The 20,682-nt window shown below is 36.3% G+C and overlaps 1 protein-coding gene across 2 annotated transcripts; it reads right to left on the reverse strand.

The window, feature by feature from the left end:
- Nucleotides 1-4,802: 4,802 nt before the first annotated feature.
- Nucleotides 4,803-20,469, reverse strand: LOC149580633 (HrpN-interacting protein from malus protein). 2 transcript variants are annotated; one of them, XM_089792551.1, is made up of 3 exons: nucleotides 20,278-20,469; nucleotides 20,000-20,145; nucleotides 4,803-5,527 (listed from the first exon to the last, which is right to left on the reverse strand). In XM_089792551.1, exons 1-2 carry the CDS (start codon nucleotides 20,354-20,356, stop codon nucleotides 20,021-20,023), a joined length of 204 nt encoding a protein of 67 aa, XP_089648677.1. In that variant the 5' UTR covers nucleotides 20,357-20,469; the 3' UTR covers nucleotides 4,803-5,527; nucleotides 20,000-20,020. The 2 variants fall into 2 exon arrangements, with proteins under 2 accessions (XP_089648677.1, XP_089648670.1); XM_089792544.1 differs by lacking the exon at nucleotides 4,803-5,527 and having other exon boundaries at nucleotides 19,792-20,145; nucleotides 20,278-20,466.
- Between the last annotated feature and the right edge of the window lie 213 nt (nucleotides 20,470-20,682).

A 20,682-nucleotide genomic window follows, 5' to 3' on the forward strand; every position in this document is an offset into this window, starting at 1 on the left:
TCATACCAAGCTCCACAATCAAACAGCTACTCACAAGCATAAATACCTATGCCATTGGTACAATAGGTGCACTAGTAGTTGCAAGACGACAAACTGGCTCCCAATATGTTGTTGACATAAAAGACGAAAATAATGATGATGACAATGTACAGGTAAAAAACACACTAAATACCTCTTCTTTTTATGCAACATTTACAATAGTCATGTTTCTATTGAGTACAAAGTTCTAAAAGTAGAAAATAAAATTGTTTTGTCAATTACTAGCTGCAAATCAACTCTGCATTCCAAGAAGAATCCATGCAAATAGCAATCCAATTACAAAGAGGTGAGACTCCTGCAATGTTGTTTAGAAACATTGTACGACGAAACGACATGGACAGAACATTTTGCACAGGGGTTGCTACATATATCTGTACACTAAAAGACAAAAGAACATTGGATGCCTTGAATGCATTGCTACAAACAACACTAGAGGTAAGCAAACTCGGATAATTCAGCACTTCAACTATTAATTAATTCTTACACAAGCTACATTAATATCAAAACATATCTTGCAAGTTGATGGAGTTCTCAAAGTAGCCAACGCATTCACAAATTCATTTCATGCATTTTGTTCCCAATGCAACTTAAAATTTGAGGATTATGGAATGCTAGAAGACAAAACAGCTCATTGCAATAGATGCAATCAAGAGGTTCCATATGTATATTCATTATACCTAAAGACTATCATCACAACTGAAAACAAACAAATTATCCAGTCTTCAATAGACAAGTGCATTGTTGAACAACTACTACCAAGCCTAAAAGACACAAAAGTTGAGGACTACAGACAAGACAAATCAAAGTTCATCTTTATCCTTTGAGATTTCATCGTCAAAGGTCAATTCACATTAAACCAGAACAATGCCATCAATCATGTTGTGACAAATGGAGATTGAACAATTTCTCAAAACAAAAGGTAAACATGACTAGTCACAAATTAGCATTTATTTAAAATATTAAAAGCAACTTATTATGAGACATAATCACAATATACTAACATGCACAAAATGGAAGTTGCAGGTATCATGGATAGATATAATGACATATCAAGCTATAATTAATGGTAGTTACAAAAGACACTAGTCGATATAAAGAAAGGTGTGTAATCAAACAATGTATACGCATGAGTCTCATATCCAAGTACACTCTCTGTGTCATATATGTATAATGAAATAATGTGTATGCATTGATATGCTATAAGACAGTGTTTTTCTCTATCAAGTTGCATAACATAATTGAGTACATGCTTTGCTAATGTAAATTATTATTGAAATACAATAAAAATTGCACAGTTTGCTTTATCCTATTGCATATCCAATGTATAAAACACTATCTAAACTGCTACTTGTCATATGCAAAAACTATACTTAGGTAGAAACTTTGACGCTTTGCATCCTTGTTCAATAAAGAATCACTTCCTTTTAAATCTCCAAATGAAAACATTGAAGAATAAAGCCCCATCCATTGGCTGGCGGTTACTCATGGATTTCCTGTAGGAGATAGAGGATGAAAGGAAGGAGAAGGGAAGAAGTGCATCGTATGGCTACAATGTCCAAGTTGGAAACAAAGGACAGGTTGTTTATTCTAGATGGCTCCTTAGTGGAAGATGAAATTTACTAGTCCAAGAAGGTCTGCTCCAGCAATGTCCCAAGTAGGGGTTCTATTTAAAGCATTTGGATGTGGCTAAAATTTGATATTTACTTGATTAATTTTCCTTGTTTATGTAGAGAAGTATGTAATTTGGTAGATGGCTCGGGGCCTTTTTACAAATTTAATGTAGCAAAAAGGTTGAAAGTTCGGATATAGACTTGTATTAAGCTTGTATTAGCTCTATGGTATTAATTAAAAATCTATTACCATTGATGAAAAAAAAAATCTCAAAAATAAAATAAGTAATATATACTTAGATGAACTTACTCTAGACTCTATAAAATCTCATACATTAAAACCCCAATCTACTAATATTACAAAAGTTTAGCATCCAACTCTGTCAGGCTCATCCCTGGCTTACTAAAAATAGTAAGTATACAAGAAAGTGTCTGAAAAGGCTCTAGAAAAGGGCATTATGCTCCTTATATCCATCTAAACAAGAAATCACTTATGTCAATGCCTCCAGGATCCCCCAAACCCACACATTAGCCTATTAGAATCTCATGAATAGGCTAATGGTCTCTGATGCCAAACTAGCTTAGGAAGGAGACATTACAAGAGGACCTTAAATCACATAAATAATTGATTTAAAACATTTGCAAATGTAGTAATGAATTGTTTGTAGTTGCAACTCACAAAGGCTCTAGTAATTGTAAACATGATAACTAACTTGTCCAATAAGATGATGAGATCAAATACTGAAAGACCCTTCTGTCTATTCCACACACAAATTAGGGAAACCACAAATGTTTGAGTATAATAGGTATGCTCCAAAGCACAAGAATGAAATTATTTAAAAATGTTGACGTTGCTTTGGCACATCCCTGAACTACAATAAATTTGACATTTATCTTAAGATCCATAAAAAAACTACATAGATAAATGCATAGTCAAATTCAATCTTCTATATGCAAATGCAAAAACCAATTGCACAAGTTAAAAAATCCCCAAGTTACCATATTCTCTCCAGCAACCCTTAAAGTTTGGTTCAATTCTGTACAAGTCTGGTCTTTGTGAAATTCTCTCCAAATTCTCTTGCAGAGCAAATTCTGTCAAATGAACCCGAGCAGAATTTGCTTTCTAGACCTGGGCTGAATTTGGTCTCGGAACATTTTTTTTTAACTTTTTAAAATGTTTTTTTGAACTCTCAACCCTATTGTGACCACTAAAAAGACCAAAAAAGATGTTTCTATGTCATTTATGCATTTGTATATGAAAATGAAAACTTGCTTAGAAAGGAAATCCAAATTGACAATAGGTGACATCTAAATTGATGATTATAGAGGAATGTCTTTAAAAAGATATGATATATTTGAATCCAGGACTTCAAATTTGTATCTCACCTTTTGACATAGCATAGTTAGAAATGCTCTAACCAATACAAAATTAAAAAATTCAAATAACTGCAATATCTTTTGACAATTCCTTTCATTCTCAAACTGTCCCCATGCTATGGAAATATGTTCCATGCATGTGACCAAGCAAGTGTATCAAGTTGTATGTATTGTTAAATAATGCAATTAATGTCCTATTAAACTGAAACATAGATTTGGTGGTGTATTTTGCTATGTTCCTTTACTATTAGCAGATTCAAGTATGGATTATTTTTCGTTGCATATATATACACACATACAAATTTTAAAAAACATATGTTTTTGTACAGATGAACCCAAAATGAATCCGAACCCAAGCCCAAAAAAATTTAAACAAATTTCGAACCCGAATCTCGAACTTGCATCTGTACCAAAATTTGAACCAACATATTTTAAAGTCATTTTCAATTTAATTATTTAAAAATAGGGATGTGTTGATGTGAGTTTTAAGCCACTAAAACATGCAAAATTGAATAATTAGTATTCCAAGATGAAATGCCGAATTTCCAACTCTCTTGAATAAGGAAGCTCATATGTTGAACAAAACATATGTAATCGTAAGTCCCCCACTCACATTCTTATACCGATCTCTACTAATATAAGCCCTCTCATAAGCTTACTCATTATTCTTCCATTAACTAACTAGACAAATTAATGAGATGGATCAAAACAATGCCATTAAACTTAACTTTCATAGATCTAAACTTTCATACATCATGCAATTTCAAAATACAAACTACTCTTGGCTTTCAACAGCCAGAGGCATTTAAAGTTTTCACATTCTTTTCATCCTCTTGGCTCCCTGTCTTTCTGGAAACGAATTTGGCCCTTTAAAATAATTTGGTGGGCAGTTACAAAGTTTCGGTTACTTGACTCTTTAACTTCTCATGATACAAGATTCCCGATTATCTGCATTTTTAAACATATTAACTTTGGACTTTTTCATTCGGATACAAAAATAACATATTGAAATTAATACATATGAATGACATAAATTTTCAATGTTGAACTGCTCCTGCAGCCAATACCCTTCCGACATGTTGGTTATCAAAATCGATGGTTAGAAACCTACGAGCCTTGCTTGCTCAATGTTGGGTATCTAACTAATTTTGGCCAACGTGATAGGATTAAATCCTCTGCACTTTAAGTTCCGCTTGACCAAAGCCTGTTTACCCAAATCCCAAAACTCGGATGCAAAATACATTATAGCGGATTGCAAAACAAATTCCTTCAACTGGCAAGTGTCAAGGAAAACTTCTAAATTTGTGATAAATAACTTCAAATTTGGATTGTTTATTAGAATTGTATTTTGCTGAAAGAAAAATGTTAAAATGATTGTTTTTTTTTAAAAGTCTTTAAAGAAAGAAGATGAAAAAATGCCAGTATTTAATTTATGTAACTTTGAACAAATTTATGACCAGTGTCAAATTCCTATTGGGTAATAGAGTCAAATATATATATATTTTTTACATACAACTTTATGACATTGATAATGTAACCTTTGCTTGAAAATTTACTAATTATGATGCCACAAGTTGTTATATTTTAACGCATTTCAGACTTGTCTATTATGCTTTAACTTTTAATGGACACAATAGATACAAATAACAGAAAAGAACTCGTATCCTATGCTATTTGTGTTTGTCAAATCAGAAGAACAATAAACAACTTAGTGTGCTTATCAAATTAGAAAATTATAAACAAATGAATGATCAACACAATAAAGGACAAACTATATGCATTCCAACTCTAAAAACAATTGAGATTCTTACTATTTTTTATTTGCCGGATAAATTATACTGAAGACACTCAGGTTCCTGGGGTTCTATTCAGCACAACAAAATCCACACAATGCCTGAATCAGTGCTCAAAAGATTACAATCTCTTTGCTTAGTTCACAGATCCAACTTCTCCTTTAAAATGAAGCAAATTTCAAATATGTATGCTTGATAATAGAGAGTTACTGTCCTTTTAAAAGCAACAATGAATATCTCCTCTCAGCTTTGTTTTACACATATTTATAAATATAATAGAGCTGTCGGTTTTGTTCCCTCAAGCAACGCACCTCTTCACCATAACTAATCAATTTGTCTTTAATTTTCTTTCAAACAACAACTGACTGTTAATTAAATCAAGAGGTAATAAAACCAAAAACTGCCGCTATAACTCCATTTACGTAGGTCCCTTAAACATATGCCATTTTAAATAATATCTCTGCTTGCTCTTATAGATTATTGGCTTGTCTAAATTCAGCTTTATTATATGCCATATGAATATCGCTTAAGCTTTTATATCATGCTACGCGTCCATCTGAAACTCTCCATTCTGCCTGGCATCAAACATCCAAGACTCCGGGAAGCCGCACGGATGCCATGCTTCTTATTGCTGGTATGCATTTATCTCCCCATCGAATGTTAAAGTGTTCTCATCGATTCCATGATGATGCTTGTATCCAGACGTACCTGTTACAAGCATTTCAAAACATTATAAGTAAATAATATCAATAATCATATGGATACGCTTACCTGCATAACCCATGAATAACACTTGATGAGACAGGCAGATGTGATTCACAAATTACTGGAATACGACTCCATCTTAGAAAACAGTCAGAGCCGACTTCCAGTATGTATTCTCTAGACGTTTGTCTTGAACTCCTTTTAAAACTCCATCAAATGTATATTATGCTCTCCCAATTATGTTTCCAGACCCTATGCTCCAGACTTCGATTGCAAATATGAATTCGGGTAATGACTCACATATGCAACTGATTATAACATTAGGATGATGCCACAACATCCTGAACAATTCATCGTTGTTTAGAGGCTGTTCTGGTTCTCCCAGACCTTTGCCGTTACTTCCAAACATATCTGCAGGAAATGGCATATTAAGGCAAAAACATTGAGGAAGCACATGTTGAGGCCTGAAAAATGCACTGTCTAGAAATCCCTGTTCAATTAGTGGTTGCGCGTCCTGATAAGATAAACCTTCAAGCCTTTTGCTCTTGAACACTAGAAGAATGAAGATAAAAATTGTAAGGCATGATGCTTGCACCAAGAAAGCCATCGTCCATATACAGACTTCCACGCCTCACTATAGGAAGCAGTCCATTCATGATGAAAGCAACATTCTGTTCAGTGTGTATAGTGTCAAGGACAAAGAAGATAAGCACCAATCCTGCCATTAGTATAGTCAATACTTCTGCACGATGTTGTCACAAGTGTGGAAGAGGTATCAGAAAGAGAAATATATAAACTGTGCTCAATATTACACACACATTCATATCCATATCTAATAGAAGATTGAACACAATAGCAGTTCCCAAAAACATTGTCAAATTCAAAACCAAAACGGATGCCTCGCATTGTAGCTACAGTAATAGACACACAGGTCGAGGATACTCTTCAGCACAGATCTATGCAATATGTTTCCCAGTTAGCAACCCACTGCGAGCTGCAAGAGATTGATATAAAATTTAAACTACATTGGAGAGAATTAGCAACCAAACAAGCTCAACCTTCAACCACTATTTCCCACTTTGCAAGATCAAAATGCCCCATTGGAATTAGAAATGCTGATCCTAGATAAGGATAAATTCTCCCTGGAACACCTTCCATTTGCGATGTGCTAACCATCTCAGTACTCATATTTACAAGCAATCCTTCATAACAAGTTGAACAGAAGAACCCCTTGCTCAGTACCCTAAGCATTTTATGGCTTCCTTTTGTTCCAGAGCCTGAAACTAATATACCCATTTTGCCTACTGTATCTTGCCAAATTTCAGGACCTGTGCTTTGAAAGTGTGAATCAGGATTTGCAGGATTATTAGTCTGATCCTATGTGTAAACATTAGGAATGGCTATTGTCACCTCTTCAACCTTTTGCACCGTCCCAGAAAAACCAAGTGCAGAATTGATTTCATTGCTACTCTTCAGCTGCTCAATCTGCTATTGCTCTAGAAAATGTTGTTTATTACCAAAATCAAGATAGGACATGAATTTATTATGCATTGCTAAAAAAAAACTCATTTTGTCCACACAACAATGAAGTTCTCTAATATTGGCAATAACACTTCGTCATTCGTCTCCTAAATGATCTTCTCAAATGCAGATAACAATTAAAATTTCGATCTCCATCACGATGATGGCACGACCACCTATCACCAAGGCCCTACCCAAGCATTGTCTCTACTAGCTTTAGTATGACCCTGCCCAACTCGGCACTGCCCATTTAAGCAGTGTGCTCTTTTGTTTTCACCTTGGAGCCTGCCATAGTCATATTGGTGTAGGTGCTATGTGCCTACGGGCTATTTATGACCATCTTTGACCTCCAAAGACTTCATAGACTGTTTTTTCAAACTAAGAATTTTTTTGATCTAGAGGGCAAAATTTTTTAAACAAGATTGTTGGAAAGCTGATTCAACCAGCTTCAAAGTGGTGAAGTTCATTTCTCAATATTTTGTTCTTCGACAGCACCAATTTGCAACTTGAGGTGGATACTCCCTTCTGGACTCTCAATCTCACAACATTTTGCTAGCTTGTGCGATTTTGGTGATTCGGACAACATTTAAAAGGTAATCTACAGCACTATTACTAGACCTGTGCGCTCTATCCAGATTCAATGCCAGGCATTATTTATTGTTTTTTTCTACTTTGTGGCATCTACTTGATTACTTGGACATCCTACATTTTGGAGTTTTATTTGTTCGGGGGGTCTTCATTTTCAGTTGTACAGCATATCTTGAAGGCTTCAGATCAGTTTCTGTAAAAAAACTGCTATTTTGATTGATTTGAGCTTGTGGTTCGAATACCCTATTTGGGATTTGAGGTTTTTAGTCATATATATCATGCATGGAAAGTGACAATACAAAGATTGCTTTGGTCTGGGGATTATGGTCCACCTAGAATTAGAAACAACCTACCTTCAGCAAGGAGTATGCAAAGTTTGTACAAGAACTAATTCATTCCCTACTAATAAAGATTATTTTGTTAATTTCAAGTCTTTGAGATCTCAATTAGCAGGTTGTGAGTAAGAGTAAACTGATAAGGGAAAGAATATTTCTGATTTTCTCAAAATCGAAAGGTGTTTTCTCATATTTCTCTACTTCCTTTAACTCAATCATGAGTAGGTTAGGTCATTCTGATGTCATGCCTTCATTAAGGCATTTTGTGAGAGATTGAATAGGGAAAAATCTGGGCTAAGTCAAAATGATACCACACCTAAGTCTTATGCATTGATAGATATATCATTGAAAAAGAACAAGCCTAAGACAGAATCTAGTGAGACTATAAACAGCTCTCCTAAAGAGTTTCAATCCAAGAAGGAGAAACCCAAGTGTACCTTTTGCAAAGCGATTGAGCATAACAAAAAAGTTTTCTATAAGAAGGAAAATCATGAGTTGAAAGTTTGAAACAACTTCTCATTGAGCATCATATTTCCATTCTTTCTTTATCTTCTAGTTCACAGTATTCTTCTACCAATCATGAGGATCTTATACACACTAAGTTAGCAGGATTTGCTAATGGAGATTGGAAAAAAAAGGGTCATGCATTTATCACCACTCATGCAGATAGAGATACTGGTTGGATATTGATCCGTGCTTCAGAACATATTGATTGCTCATTTGATCATATTATTTCATGATCTCTTAGATCACTACATTTGATAGGATTTTGTCTGCAAATAATCAGTTTTCTAAAGTGTATATATTTTCCCACTTCCATCCTAACTATGATCCCTGTGTTCCTAGATCTTCCTCATCTAGTGAGGGGAATAATTCAAGTCCTCTTGGTGGGTTTGTGAATCTTGCCATGATTTCCCCATTACCCACTTCATCAGAGTTGAGAGATGATATGGTTAGCAGGACTCCAACAGAGAAGGATATATTCAATTTTTCAGATTTGTGGTTGCAGGAAGGATTCATTTTAGGAGTTTCAGACTTGATTTATCATCCTTCTACAAATTTGGAGGAAATGCTTGAGAGGGTAACTCTAATCTTTGCCGATTTTAAATTGTAGAATGTTCTCGAGTCTCCTCAGGCTCATTCCATTGTTTCTTCCTTAATTGGGGTCAACCTGATTTTGATGAGACATCTTCAAAGGTAATTGGCTCTTCTTCAGATATTTTATTTGTGAGAAGGGAGATTTTATTTTTGAGATTTCTTCCTTCTAACTTCTTCATGGAGATGGAGTTTCTTCAGTATGCACCATTGGATCATCTCTTTCTTCCTAAAGGGAGACATGCGGTCTGTTTTTACTGGATTTTCTTTTGGCTTCAGACTCTCTTTAGTGGTTTTGATCATACTTCATTATGGAGGGGCTAGTTGTCTCTATCTTACCTTCATTGGAGAGGTTTTTGTATTGTACCTTTCTGATGAATGACACTCTTGAGGGGTATTGATGTTGAGACCTCCATACATCACTTAGTCTATCACTTGTTCATGATTTTCTTTCTCTCTCTGGGAAAGGAGTTTTGTCCCACTGCCACAAGGTTTTTGCCTTTTGTCCATTTGTGAGAGATTGGTTGTGCTTGGTTACCTAACATGGCTTAGTTGTTAAAACCCATCTTGCATCTTCATATTGCATATTGCATCATCAATTATAATCTTGCATCATTTGCATAATAACTTCACTCCTTAAGTTGCACTCAAGGGGGTTGTTAGTGTGAATGAACTTTTAGTTGTTCTTATATATCCTTGGTGTCATTTGTAAAACCTACTTATAATGAGGCCATGTCTCATTATTTACTGTTAGTCATTTAGGCATTTGATGTTTATTTAGGCATTTAATGTTTGTATCAAGTGTACTTGTCATACCTCACCATATCTTGCCTACATAATCAAGGTGTTTGTACATTATAATATATCTCACCCATTATCTAAATGTATCATTCTGACCAGTTCGCAATATTCAATAAAGCTCTTGTTGTAACACTCTCTTGTGAACATATCTTTCTTGGTCAATTCTTCAAGTCTGCAGCTTCATTATAGGTTTATTAGCATTTCGACAAAAGAGGTTAGGAAACATTGTGAATCTTCCACAAAATTCAGCATAAGGCTCTGGATGGAAAATGTTTATTCTTCTGCCCTGAGTTACTCTTAGTCAAACTTGCCTTGATTATATTCCATATTGCTCATACCCACTTTCTTCTACATTTCTGTTTTTTATATGAAGTCAAATGTGCAGGTAAAGCCATAGGTAACAAATTGATAGCAACTTGGGATGAACATGTCTCTTGAATCCCAAACTAATGACTGACTGGAAAACTCTAAAAGCTATAGCTTCAAAATGATTCAGTTAACTTCCCTGTAATAGAAATTCTCAAGAGAAAGCAAAGACCCACCTGAAAAAAATATTTTCTCAAATGCCCTATGTGATTATGATAACTTAGGTGCAATTAATGTAATGCAAAATCTTGAAAGAGACAAGGTGCACTTGACATACTTGTCCAGGAAGCGCTTTCAATTTCTACAGCATAAGGAATAATTCTAAATACCTTGCCTCATAAAGAGGGTTCAAAAGGTTCTCAAACTCAGAGTGCTCAACAGCTTCTCAAACTAAGATGGCTCAAATCTATATTACTTACATCATCTTACATTCTTAAATATCACTGTTATAGATATCAAGTAATAAGAAATAAGATTTTGCAGAGTTACATTGTCAAAGTTGTGGACAATAAACCAACAGTGGACTCGAGATGAATTAGTCTCTTATAATATCAAACTAATGATGGTCTGGCAAAGCCAAGTTATAACTTCAGCTTTAAAACAAGTAGATTGCCTTGTAATATGAACTATCAAGATAGATCAAGACCCATTTAATCTTTTTTAATCAAATGTCTAATGCAATCAAGACAAGGTGAAATCTCCATAACAGAAATTCTAGAGAGAGGCATACTCGCAAGGTTAGCTTGAAAAACTTATTTAATGTCCTATGTGATTCAGATAACTTAGGTGCATTCCTTGTAACATTAAATCTTAAACAGACAAGGTGCAATGGATATGCTTGTCCATGAAGTGAAATCAAATTCTCCGAAACTGCTAAGGTGCAGAGTTCGGCCCCTTGTGCCCTTGGTGCTAGTCTAGTTCGAATGGGGTACTGAGTCCTGGTCCAGTATGCTTGCTAATCCAGCCACATTGCATGGCAAGCTTATGTAATGTCCCCATCTTTTTAGCATATTAGTGGAGTTCTTAGCTTTTATGTTCTCTGAAGGCTAAGTGGAGAAAGAAGGAGAAATTGATTAAATTAATTTCTTATGAAGTCAAAAAAAAAAGTGACTTTATATTTAATTAATTTAATTTAGTCGAAAGTGCATTAATTATTGGAAGGGGGAAGCTTCTAGTAATTTAATTTTCTAGAAGCACAACTAATTATTGTATTGCAAGAGAGAAGCTTCTAGCGAGTGCATTAATTATTGGAAGGGGAAAACTTCTAGTAATTTAATTTCCTAAAAGCACATTAATTATTGGAAAGGGAGAAACTTCTAGCTAATGCAATTATTAAACATTTTATTTTCCTTCTAGAAGGGTGAAAGAAAAGTATAAATAGAGGTGAGAGCTTCATTGTTTATGATCCAATTTTGGTGAACTGCATTTGATATCAAGTTGGGAGAAGAAACTAAGGTTTCCGATTTCAGTCAGCCATTGGAGAACGTCAACTCTTCAGTGTTGCAACCATTTGAGGTGGTGAAATATCCATTGAATTTGGTATTTAGAAGAGCTTCAATTCAGGAGTTCTATTTGTGCTTAATTGGAGAAAAGATTTTCGCTGCTACAGTACACATGCATGATGCCACGCTGCAGTATCTGTGTTTGATTCATTTCCATTCTCGGGCATCACTATTATCATTGTACTTCATCAACATATGATTTTGCTGTGATAATTCAGAATCTAAATTTTGGCATTACTATAGTCATTGTTTTGCATCTAGTTTCCATGTACTTGCACTGATAATACAAAAAGAATAGCACTTGCATATTAGTTCCTTGTAAGAGGATATTACATTGGTATCAGAGCTTGCTTGCATAGTGTTTGACAAAATGTCGAACAACTAAACTAGAGAAAATTTTGGTGTTTGAAGAAGTTATAACCAGTTGGGGTTACTACATTGGTATTAGAGCTATTGACCTGCCATCCTGTTGGGTAGATTGGACATTGAATCAATTAGTTAATCATGTTTACTTCAAGTACCCAGAAGCAGTGGGACAAGAATATGGAGAAGCTTAAACAAAGTTTGAAAAGGTTGGATGAAAATCTGAAAAGGATGAATGAATTTATTTTAGACCTTGCAAAACTAGACAAAGTGGCACGATGTGTGGTTTCCATTTTTAAGAGGACTACATCACAGAACGAAGAGAAAGAGAAACAAGAGGTCTCTATCGTATCTAGAAGCCTCTATGATGAATTCCCAACAGTTAGTGACCATCATACAACTGACCTTATGGAGAGCAAAAATCAGACCTTAGAAAACGAATTAGAAAATTCATCCCAAGATCATGATGTGGATGGACACATAGTCACCTTGAAAGTGGAAGTGCTTGAAGATACTGTTATATCAGCAGCTTCTACCTCGCCAGTTGAGCCATCCTATGAGGTACAGCATACACGATGCTGCTTATCATATGGTGAGTGACATTGATTTAGCCTCATATCACAGCGTGGATGACAAATTGGAAGATTTGTGTGGAAATGTTTCATCAATTGAAGGTTAATGACAGGATGATTGCCACAACCGTTGAGCATTTTGATGTTGCTCGTTAAATGTTGGCTACCTATGGTTGGAGTACTCCTTTGACAGATGAGCATGGTGATAGTGTTTTTTCCCTTGCAGAGATACATGCACTCCGAGAAGCAATTAGAATGATGAAACAAAGTTCAACTACTTGCAGATAGAGATTTTCTTCTCAAGTGGGATTGCATTTGTTATGTTGCATTGCAGGGAAAGGAGGAGACGGTTGATAAGCTCACTCATGAGCTTGAGGTGACTATGGACTTGTTGCAAAGTGCCCAGTTGGCCCTTCAAGAGTCACAATTACAAATTGAGAAGCTTACAGAGGAGTTGAGTTTGGCACAGTCTCCACCAGCTGCAGATATAGTACAGTTACATATAGAGGTAGCTAATAAGGATCTTATATCCATAGGTTGTAGTGGGGTTGTGGTTACATCTATCATAGAAATAGGTAAAAAAGTTTCAGCTAGGATGAGTACCTTGGTTGTATCAAGTTCTCCTGAGATTAGCACCGTGACAGTTGATACAGGACAATTTACTGGTAGCCCTTGTTCCACAATGGTGGATTCTCCTGAGAGTTGTGTGGTAGGACATGACACTACTCCGTCATCCACACAGGACATTCAGAGAGTGTCATCTGGTTGGGAGTATGGCTCTCATGTTGATTTGTTTCCATCTCCTAGAAGCAAATCTGTCACTTCATTCCATGCAGCTGATTTTGGATGCCAGCTTGTTGTTTTTCAGAGTCAGAGGGATCAGCTACTTGATTCAAGTGTTGTTAGTGATGAGCCATTGACAGGGGTTGGCGCATTTTACGGCAAATATACAATGAGGAGTGCCCATCACTTTTCTTTTGACCCACGCACGGAGGACTTGATGATGCATCGATATGGATTGGTTCTGGAATTATGCAATCCTTTGTGGGATGGGTGTTCACAATCTTTGGAAGATGAGATTAGCGACTGCAAGCGTCTAACTCAACTATTTGTGAGGAATTATTTGCAGGGACAACTGTCAGTTATACATCATGCTGATATGTATCCAATAGGGTTTGCTATTCCTATGTCACAAAGTTTTCTTATGGTTGCATGATTACGGGATGACTATGGTGTCAGTTGGCATGATGGTTTGGTTAGTTATCACATCCATGGGAGTTTAGTGGGAGTTGTAGAGAGATGTTGTGTTATAGACACTCCTAGATATTTTTATCGCTATCTGGTGAATGGATGTGGGGTTCGATTGTTTTGGGATCCAGGTGGCGACAGGTTTGACATGATGTATTGGATGGGTCCCATTGGTTTGCTTCACCACTTCTGCCATGGTGAAGTTGAGGTCAGAGTAGTGCAGAGGAAGTCAGAGGGCATTGGAGCAGTGCTTATGCAGGAGAAGCACCCTATTGCTTATGAGAGCAGGGAATTAAGAAGGCCAGAGCGGAGCTTCAACATATATGATAAGGAGATGTTAGCCATTATGCATGCTTTGGCTAAATTTAGGCAATATTTGGTAGATAGCAAATTTTGTATCAAAACTGACCATCATAGCCTAAAACACTTTTTGGGGCAGCGAGATCTCAATGATAGGCAACAGAACTGGGTGAGCAAGTTACAGTCCTATGACTTTGATATACATATTTTAAAGGGATACAGAATGTAGTTGTTGATGCTTTATCATGTAGGCCCCATTTGAGCTTATTGACAAATATATCGAAGGATTGGAGACACTTGATCCTTGAAGAGTATGCAAAGGATACGTGGACCGCTGGATTCATAGATCGAACTATTCAGGATAGCAAATACACCCTTGTGGATGGGCTCATCATTTATAAAAGGTGAATATTTTTGGTTTCAGGCTCAACAATGAGGAGGATGGTTCTAAAATCTTTTCATGATTCAACTATGGCAGGACATTCTGGTTTCTACAAGACATATCAGCAGACTAGAGAGTGCTTCACATAGAAAGAGCTCAAAGCAGAAGTACTTCAGTATATTAGGGAGTGTCCCACCTACCAGCAAAATAAGTAGGAACACTTCTATCTAGGAGGTTTACTTCAGCCACTTCCGATTCCTGATAGAAAGTGGGAGTGTTTATCTATGGACTTCATCACAGGACTGCCTAGAGCCCAAGGCAAGGACTGCATATATGTGGTTGTGGATCGCCTTATGAAGTTTGCACACTTCTTTCCGATCACTACTACATATACTGCTACATAGGTGGCAGAGTTATTCTTCAAGGAGATATTCAGACTACATGGCTTACCTCGGAGCATTGTGAGTGATAGAGACAACAAGTTTATGAGTCATTTTTGGCAGAAGATATTCAGGTTATGTGTGACAGAGCTCACTCTGAGTACTAGCTACCACCCTCCGATAGATGTTCAGACAGAGATAGTGAATAAATGGATGGAGGGATATCTCAAAAATTATATAGCAGGGCAACAAAAGGCATGGGTAAAGTGGATTTATCTCTATGAGTATTGCTACAATACCACTTATAGCATGTCTATTCAGATGTCACCCTTTATGGCCCTATGTGGGTATGAGGCACCCAATTTTATGGATCTGCTTTTGAGTGACAGTAGAGTGCCCAGTGCAGGTGATTTGTTACAGGAGAGTCAAGACATTGTTAAGACTCTCAAGGATAATATAACCAAGGCACACAATCAGTAGAAGCAGTATGCAGACCAAAAGAGGACAGAGCGGACTTTGAGGTTGGAGACATGGTGTATCTTATGTTGCAGCCTTACCATCAATCCACTCTCAAGAAGAGTGGTGCCAAGAAACTTAAGCCACGATACTATGGTCTATTCAGGATTATTAGGAAAGTGGGAGAGGTGGCTTATGAGTTAGATTTGCTAGCAGAGAGCAAGGTGCACAACATTTTTCATGTGTCACGCCTCAAGTAGGTGCTAAGACATCATATTGTTCCTTCTACAGTGCTCCCACCCTTGGATGATGAGGGAAAATTGATATTGGTGCCAAAGGCTATCATTGATTTCAGGGAAAGGAACTTGAGGCGGTGCATTATAAGGGAGAATTCGGTAAAATGGAAGGGCCTACTAGTAGAGGTTGCGACATGTGATAATGAGGAGATTTTGCAGCATCTAGACCTGAAGTTGCTTGAGGACAAGCAATTTCAGGAAGGGCGGACTGTAATGTCCCCATCTTTTTAGCATATTAGTGGAGTTTTTAGCCTTTACGTTCTCCGAAGGCTAAGTGGAGAAATAAGGAGAAATTGATTAAATTAATTTCTTATAAAGTCAAAAAAAAAAAAAAAAAGTGACTTTATATTTAATTAATTTAATTTATTAGAGAGTGCATTAATTATTGAAAGGGGGAAGCTTCTAGTAATTTAATTTTCTAGAAGCACAATTAATTATTGTATTGCAAGAGAGAACCTTTTAGCGAGTGCATTAATTATTGGAAGAGGGAAACTTCTAGTAATTTAATTTCCTAAAAGCACATTAATTATTGGAAAGGGAGAAACTTCTAGATAATGCAATTATTAAAAAATTTATTTTCCTTCTAGAAGGGTGAAGGAAAAGTATAAGTAGAGGTGAGAGCTTCATTGTTTATGATCCAATTTTGGTGAATTGCATTTGATATCAAGTTGGGAGAAGAAACTAAGGTTTCCGATTTCAGTCAACCATTGGAGAACGTCAACTCTTCAGTGTTGCAACCATTTGAGGTGGTGAAATATCCATTGAATTTGGTATTTAGAAGAGCTTCAATTCAAGAGTTCTATTTGTGCTTAATTGGAGAAAAGATTTTGGCTGCTACAGTACACATGCACAATGTCGCGCTGCAATATCTGTGTTTGATTCATTTCCATTCTCGAGCATCACTATTATCATTGTACTTCATCAGCATATGATTTTGCTGTGATAATTTAGAATCTAAATTTTGGCATTACTGTAGTCATTGTTTTGCATCTAGCTTCCATGTGTTTGCACTGATAATACCAAAAGAATGGCACTTGCATATTAGTTCCTTGTCAGAGGATATTACATTGGTATCAGAGCTTGCTTGCATAGTGTTTGACAAAATGTCGAACAACTGAACTAGAGAAGATTTTGGTGTTTGAAGAAGTTATAACCAGTTGGGGTTACTACAGCTTATTACATCGTTATGATGGTATGATCATGATGCTATGATTACAAATTTATGGTGCTTTTGTTGTTTATATGATACTATGTAACATTCTAATCTTATTGTGGCACCAAAAGGCAGTTAGCTTTGTGATGCAGGAGAATCCTACGGGAGTCAATAATCCTGTATGCAGTGGCTTTGAGCTCGGATTTGTGGAGTTTGGTTTGCGTGGCTAGGTTTGTGTTCGGAATATATCGGGCAACCTTGTCCTAAGTGCATGTGATGTTTGGAGTTATCGTCTTGGAGTTAGAGCCATATTAGTGGTTGTTGGTAATGTGTTCCTAAATACTGGTATAGCTTTGGAGATTGTATTTGTGAGCTTCGATTTGAGGGAGTTGGTGTGTGCACTCTTGGATTTGGATAGTTGGTTGGCACGTGGACCTATGTCTACGTGTGCATATTCTTATGTCGTCTTATGAGTTAGTTATGCGCTGTAAACTTAGGGCCTGTCCTAAGTATTTAATTTATGTCATGCATTTAATGTTTGTTGCCAAGCTGACTTGTGACTTGAGGGGTGTATTTAATTAATGTAATTTGACTAGGTCGACCTGTGGCTTGGTTTAGTATACGTAGAGGATCTTGCGGCGTCTAAAGTCATTATTGTGATTTCAGCATGGAGAAGAAGGAGTAGCTGAGAGATGCGAAATGTAGCAAAGCTAGTAGCTAAGTGTGGCTTGGAAACAAGAACGTTGCTTGGTGGCTTGCAAGCACAAGTTGAGATTCTTCTTGGAGTTCTCTACCAGGTTGTGGATTTGGGCTAGCTAATGGTCTGGATCTTGTGAGATCTTGCTGAACTTTTATTGTAATTGTTGATGCATTAGGTAGTAACCGGGAAGGCCTTACAGCTGGGCCTGTTGGATGAAAATCTTATTATGAGAATTGGCATTGTGTGGATCTAAATCTCTGTGTTATTGTCTATATTCCGCTGTGTGGTTGTTTGCTAGGGGGCTAGGACATCTCCTTTGGGGATTCTCCTGCCTTGCACTGCGTCACTTTGCCTTTTCATTCCAGGTCCATAAGACCCTGTAGATCTTTCTCACAGAGATCCACTCATCCCAGTCAAGGGAGTCACCTACAGAGGCAGCAGCATTGGCACCACCCCACCATTACTTCCACAGCTTATCCTTCGGTTTTGGGGTTTTTCTCTGTCCTCAGTGCCTTAAACAATATAAATTCAATCAAGATAAGATTGACTCCCCCCAAAGAAAAATTTTGAAAGCAAGCAAGAGATCTATTTAAAAAACATGCCCGGGAAGCAGTTCAACTTCTACTGCAGTATTAAGGAAGCATTCTACATCATTTGCCTAACAAAGAAGCTCAACAGATCCTCAAAAAGGTTCTTCTGCATGGCATGACACAAAACTTTGAGAGTGCTGAGTTAAGTATCTCTATCTACACAAGTTATTCCTGCAGATTAACAAAGATGTAATAACAAGACATGGAATCAGGAAAAATACCTAAAAATATTTTGTAAACATAAATTAGCTCAAGCTTGACCTTTAATACAAAAGATCAACAATACAGTTGCCTCACTGTCATTATGGCATTCTCAAACACATGTGACTCGGGGGTACTTCAGCCTAGTGAGTACCACATATTCCATTCAAAAAACCTCAACCACAAAATATCAAAACCACTTTCACAATTCATCTGAATATATGATCTTGCATTTCTAACTAAAATACACACAATAAGAGGACCATGGAAAAATGGAGAATAAAAACCTATTCCTTCATAATCTAACAGGAAAATATATAATTAGAGAAAAACATGTAACAGTCGACTATTAGTTCATTGACATTCATCTATTAATATTCCAATGCTTGTATGAATCTGACTTTTTCATCACCTTCGCTTCTCTCAAAAATTATGCAGCCTGAAACAAATTTCTGTAGCAGAGAGATCCTCTTATACAGATTAACAGTTAGGCATAAGTGTATAACATCTCAATGTGTCCCTCTTGACTTTACCGTGCAGTATACAAGATTTCACCATGGACAAGTAGACTCCATTACCACAGATTTTCAAAATGCACAAGAAGCAGCAGTCCTAGAGATTCCTTGAAAAGGTTGAAAAGCAATATCTCAAACTGTTGAATTCTAAAACTTGAAGAACTGGTGCTGCTTTTAGTGTTACTATGCTATCCATTTGGGTATTAAACAAAAATGTATGTTTACACCAATCTATCTTTTCTAATTTTGACCTGGTGTTCGGAACCCAAACCCTATGCCATACTTATTTTGTGTCCACAATAAAAGGATGGATTGATGGGAATACTGTCAACAAGACGCAATGCCCCAAGAATAAACTAAATTCACTCCAACCCATAGGACAACTAGCCCTTCCAGTGAATAGGAAAAGCCCAACTGTATGCTTTGGCAAAGTTCTTAAAAGAAACATTTAAAGGTTAAGTTTAAGCTTTATTGGATGTATGTTTTTCGCCAGAGCAACCATCCCATCAATTCCTTCCTATCGAAACGCTTGGATTTTTTTTTAAAAATGATTTCCATAAACTGAGAATACATTGAAAGCACAGTCAAACAAAAAAATATTAAAAAATGAAATAGACATTTTAAATTCTGGTTGGCATTTATTCAAACCCCTTAAAACACTCATAATCAATATAACTCCAAACTCGATCATTCCAATACCTTTAGAGACCCAAAAACTAGAGTCAAACTTTGGCAGTACAAATGACAGAAGCTCTGCAAATGCAAATGCTAAAACAAAAGATTTGCAGTATATGTAGGCCAATAATTAATATTTCAGCCCAAACGCAGCCCTTATTATATTTTAAGCGCAGAGAAAAATAAAACAACTCTTTGGCAATAATATAAAAGAAAACACATTGCAAATAAGCCAAAAAGTTTCAATCATTAATTTGCGAGACATTTAAAATACAATCTATTGAAGGTCTGAAACTTTAAACTTCAGCCCTAATTCAATCTAGACTAGTCCAACATATCAAATGTCGGACCTAGCTCAAGATAAAGTGAACTGATAAATCATATTCCAGGCCTGATTCAATCTTAATGGACAGCTAAATCAAATGTGAACCCTTGCCTGGTAGAAATCTTTTGTGTATCACTTTTCTTCTGTGCTTTTATCAGGGGCGGCTGGAATTGAATCCAACTCCTTAAGTTTATTGTCCAAACTTTTCTTTTTTTCCCGGTTTTGCAACTGTCTGTTCACTCCAACCATCCAGAGACCTGGGCCGATTTTTGAAAGGGAAAGCTTAGTTAAAAGCTATGTATAGATTTTAAAAAAAAAAAACCGTTGTAAAATAAAAGCACAGGTCTGAGAGAAAAAAAATGGACGCCCACATTCAACAATTGGATTACCTACGACGGTGCCAATGGTACACATCCATAGCATTATCTGAGCTGGTTTTTCCCCCACTATTCCTCGGCCCCCAGACATGTTAGATGGTAGAAATCCAGAACGGCCTACAGGTGATTAATATGAAATAAACCCAAAAACTCCGAGAATAAACTTACTTTATGGAGATCCTCTTATTTCAACCAGCACTTCTAGTATTAGAAGTGAAAATAACTTTTTTTTTAAAAATTCATCTCTCTTGAAGCTCGGAGTGTAGCTGTATAACTAACTTCACTCATTCCTCAAATTTGTATGGTTCATGGGATCTCCATTGTTTTGTTTTCTTTATATATAACTTAAATGTCTATATCCATAGTAAGGGTGAATAATGTAGGATCCATTATATATATAAGGGTACAAAAGTTGAT

This window comes from Cupressus sempervirens, chromosome 1 (assembly GCF_028749045.1).
Source record: "Cupressus sempervirens isolate cs-2001-9-10 chromosome 1, ASM2874904v1, whole genome shotgun sequence".
Classification (NCBI taxonomy): Eukaryota; Viridiplantae; Streptophyta; class Pinopsida; order Cupressales; family Cupressaceae; genus Cupressus; species Cupressus sempervirens.

Bases quoted from the DNA above. Each gene is read 5' to 3' on its own strand.
- LOC149580633 (XM_089792551.1), bottom strand. From the start codon at position 20,356: ATGTCTGGGGGCCGAGGAATAGTGGGGGAAAAACCAGCTCAGATAATG. The intron at 20,146-20,277 runs GTAATCCAATTG...AAATCGGCCCAG, and splicing joins TACCATTGGCACCGTCGTAG to GTCTCTGGATGGTTGGAGTG.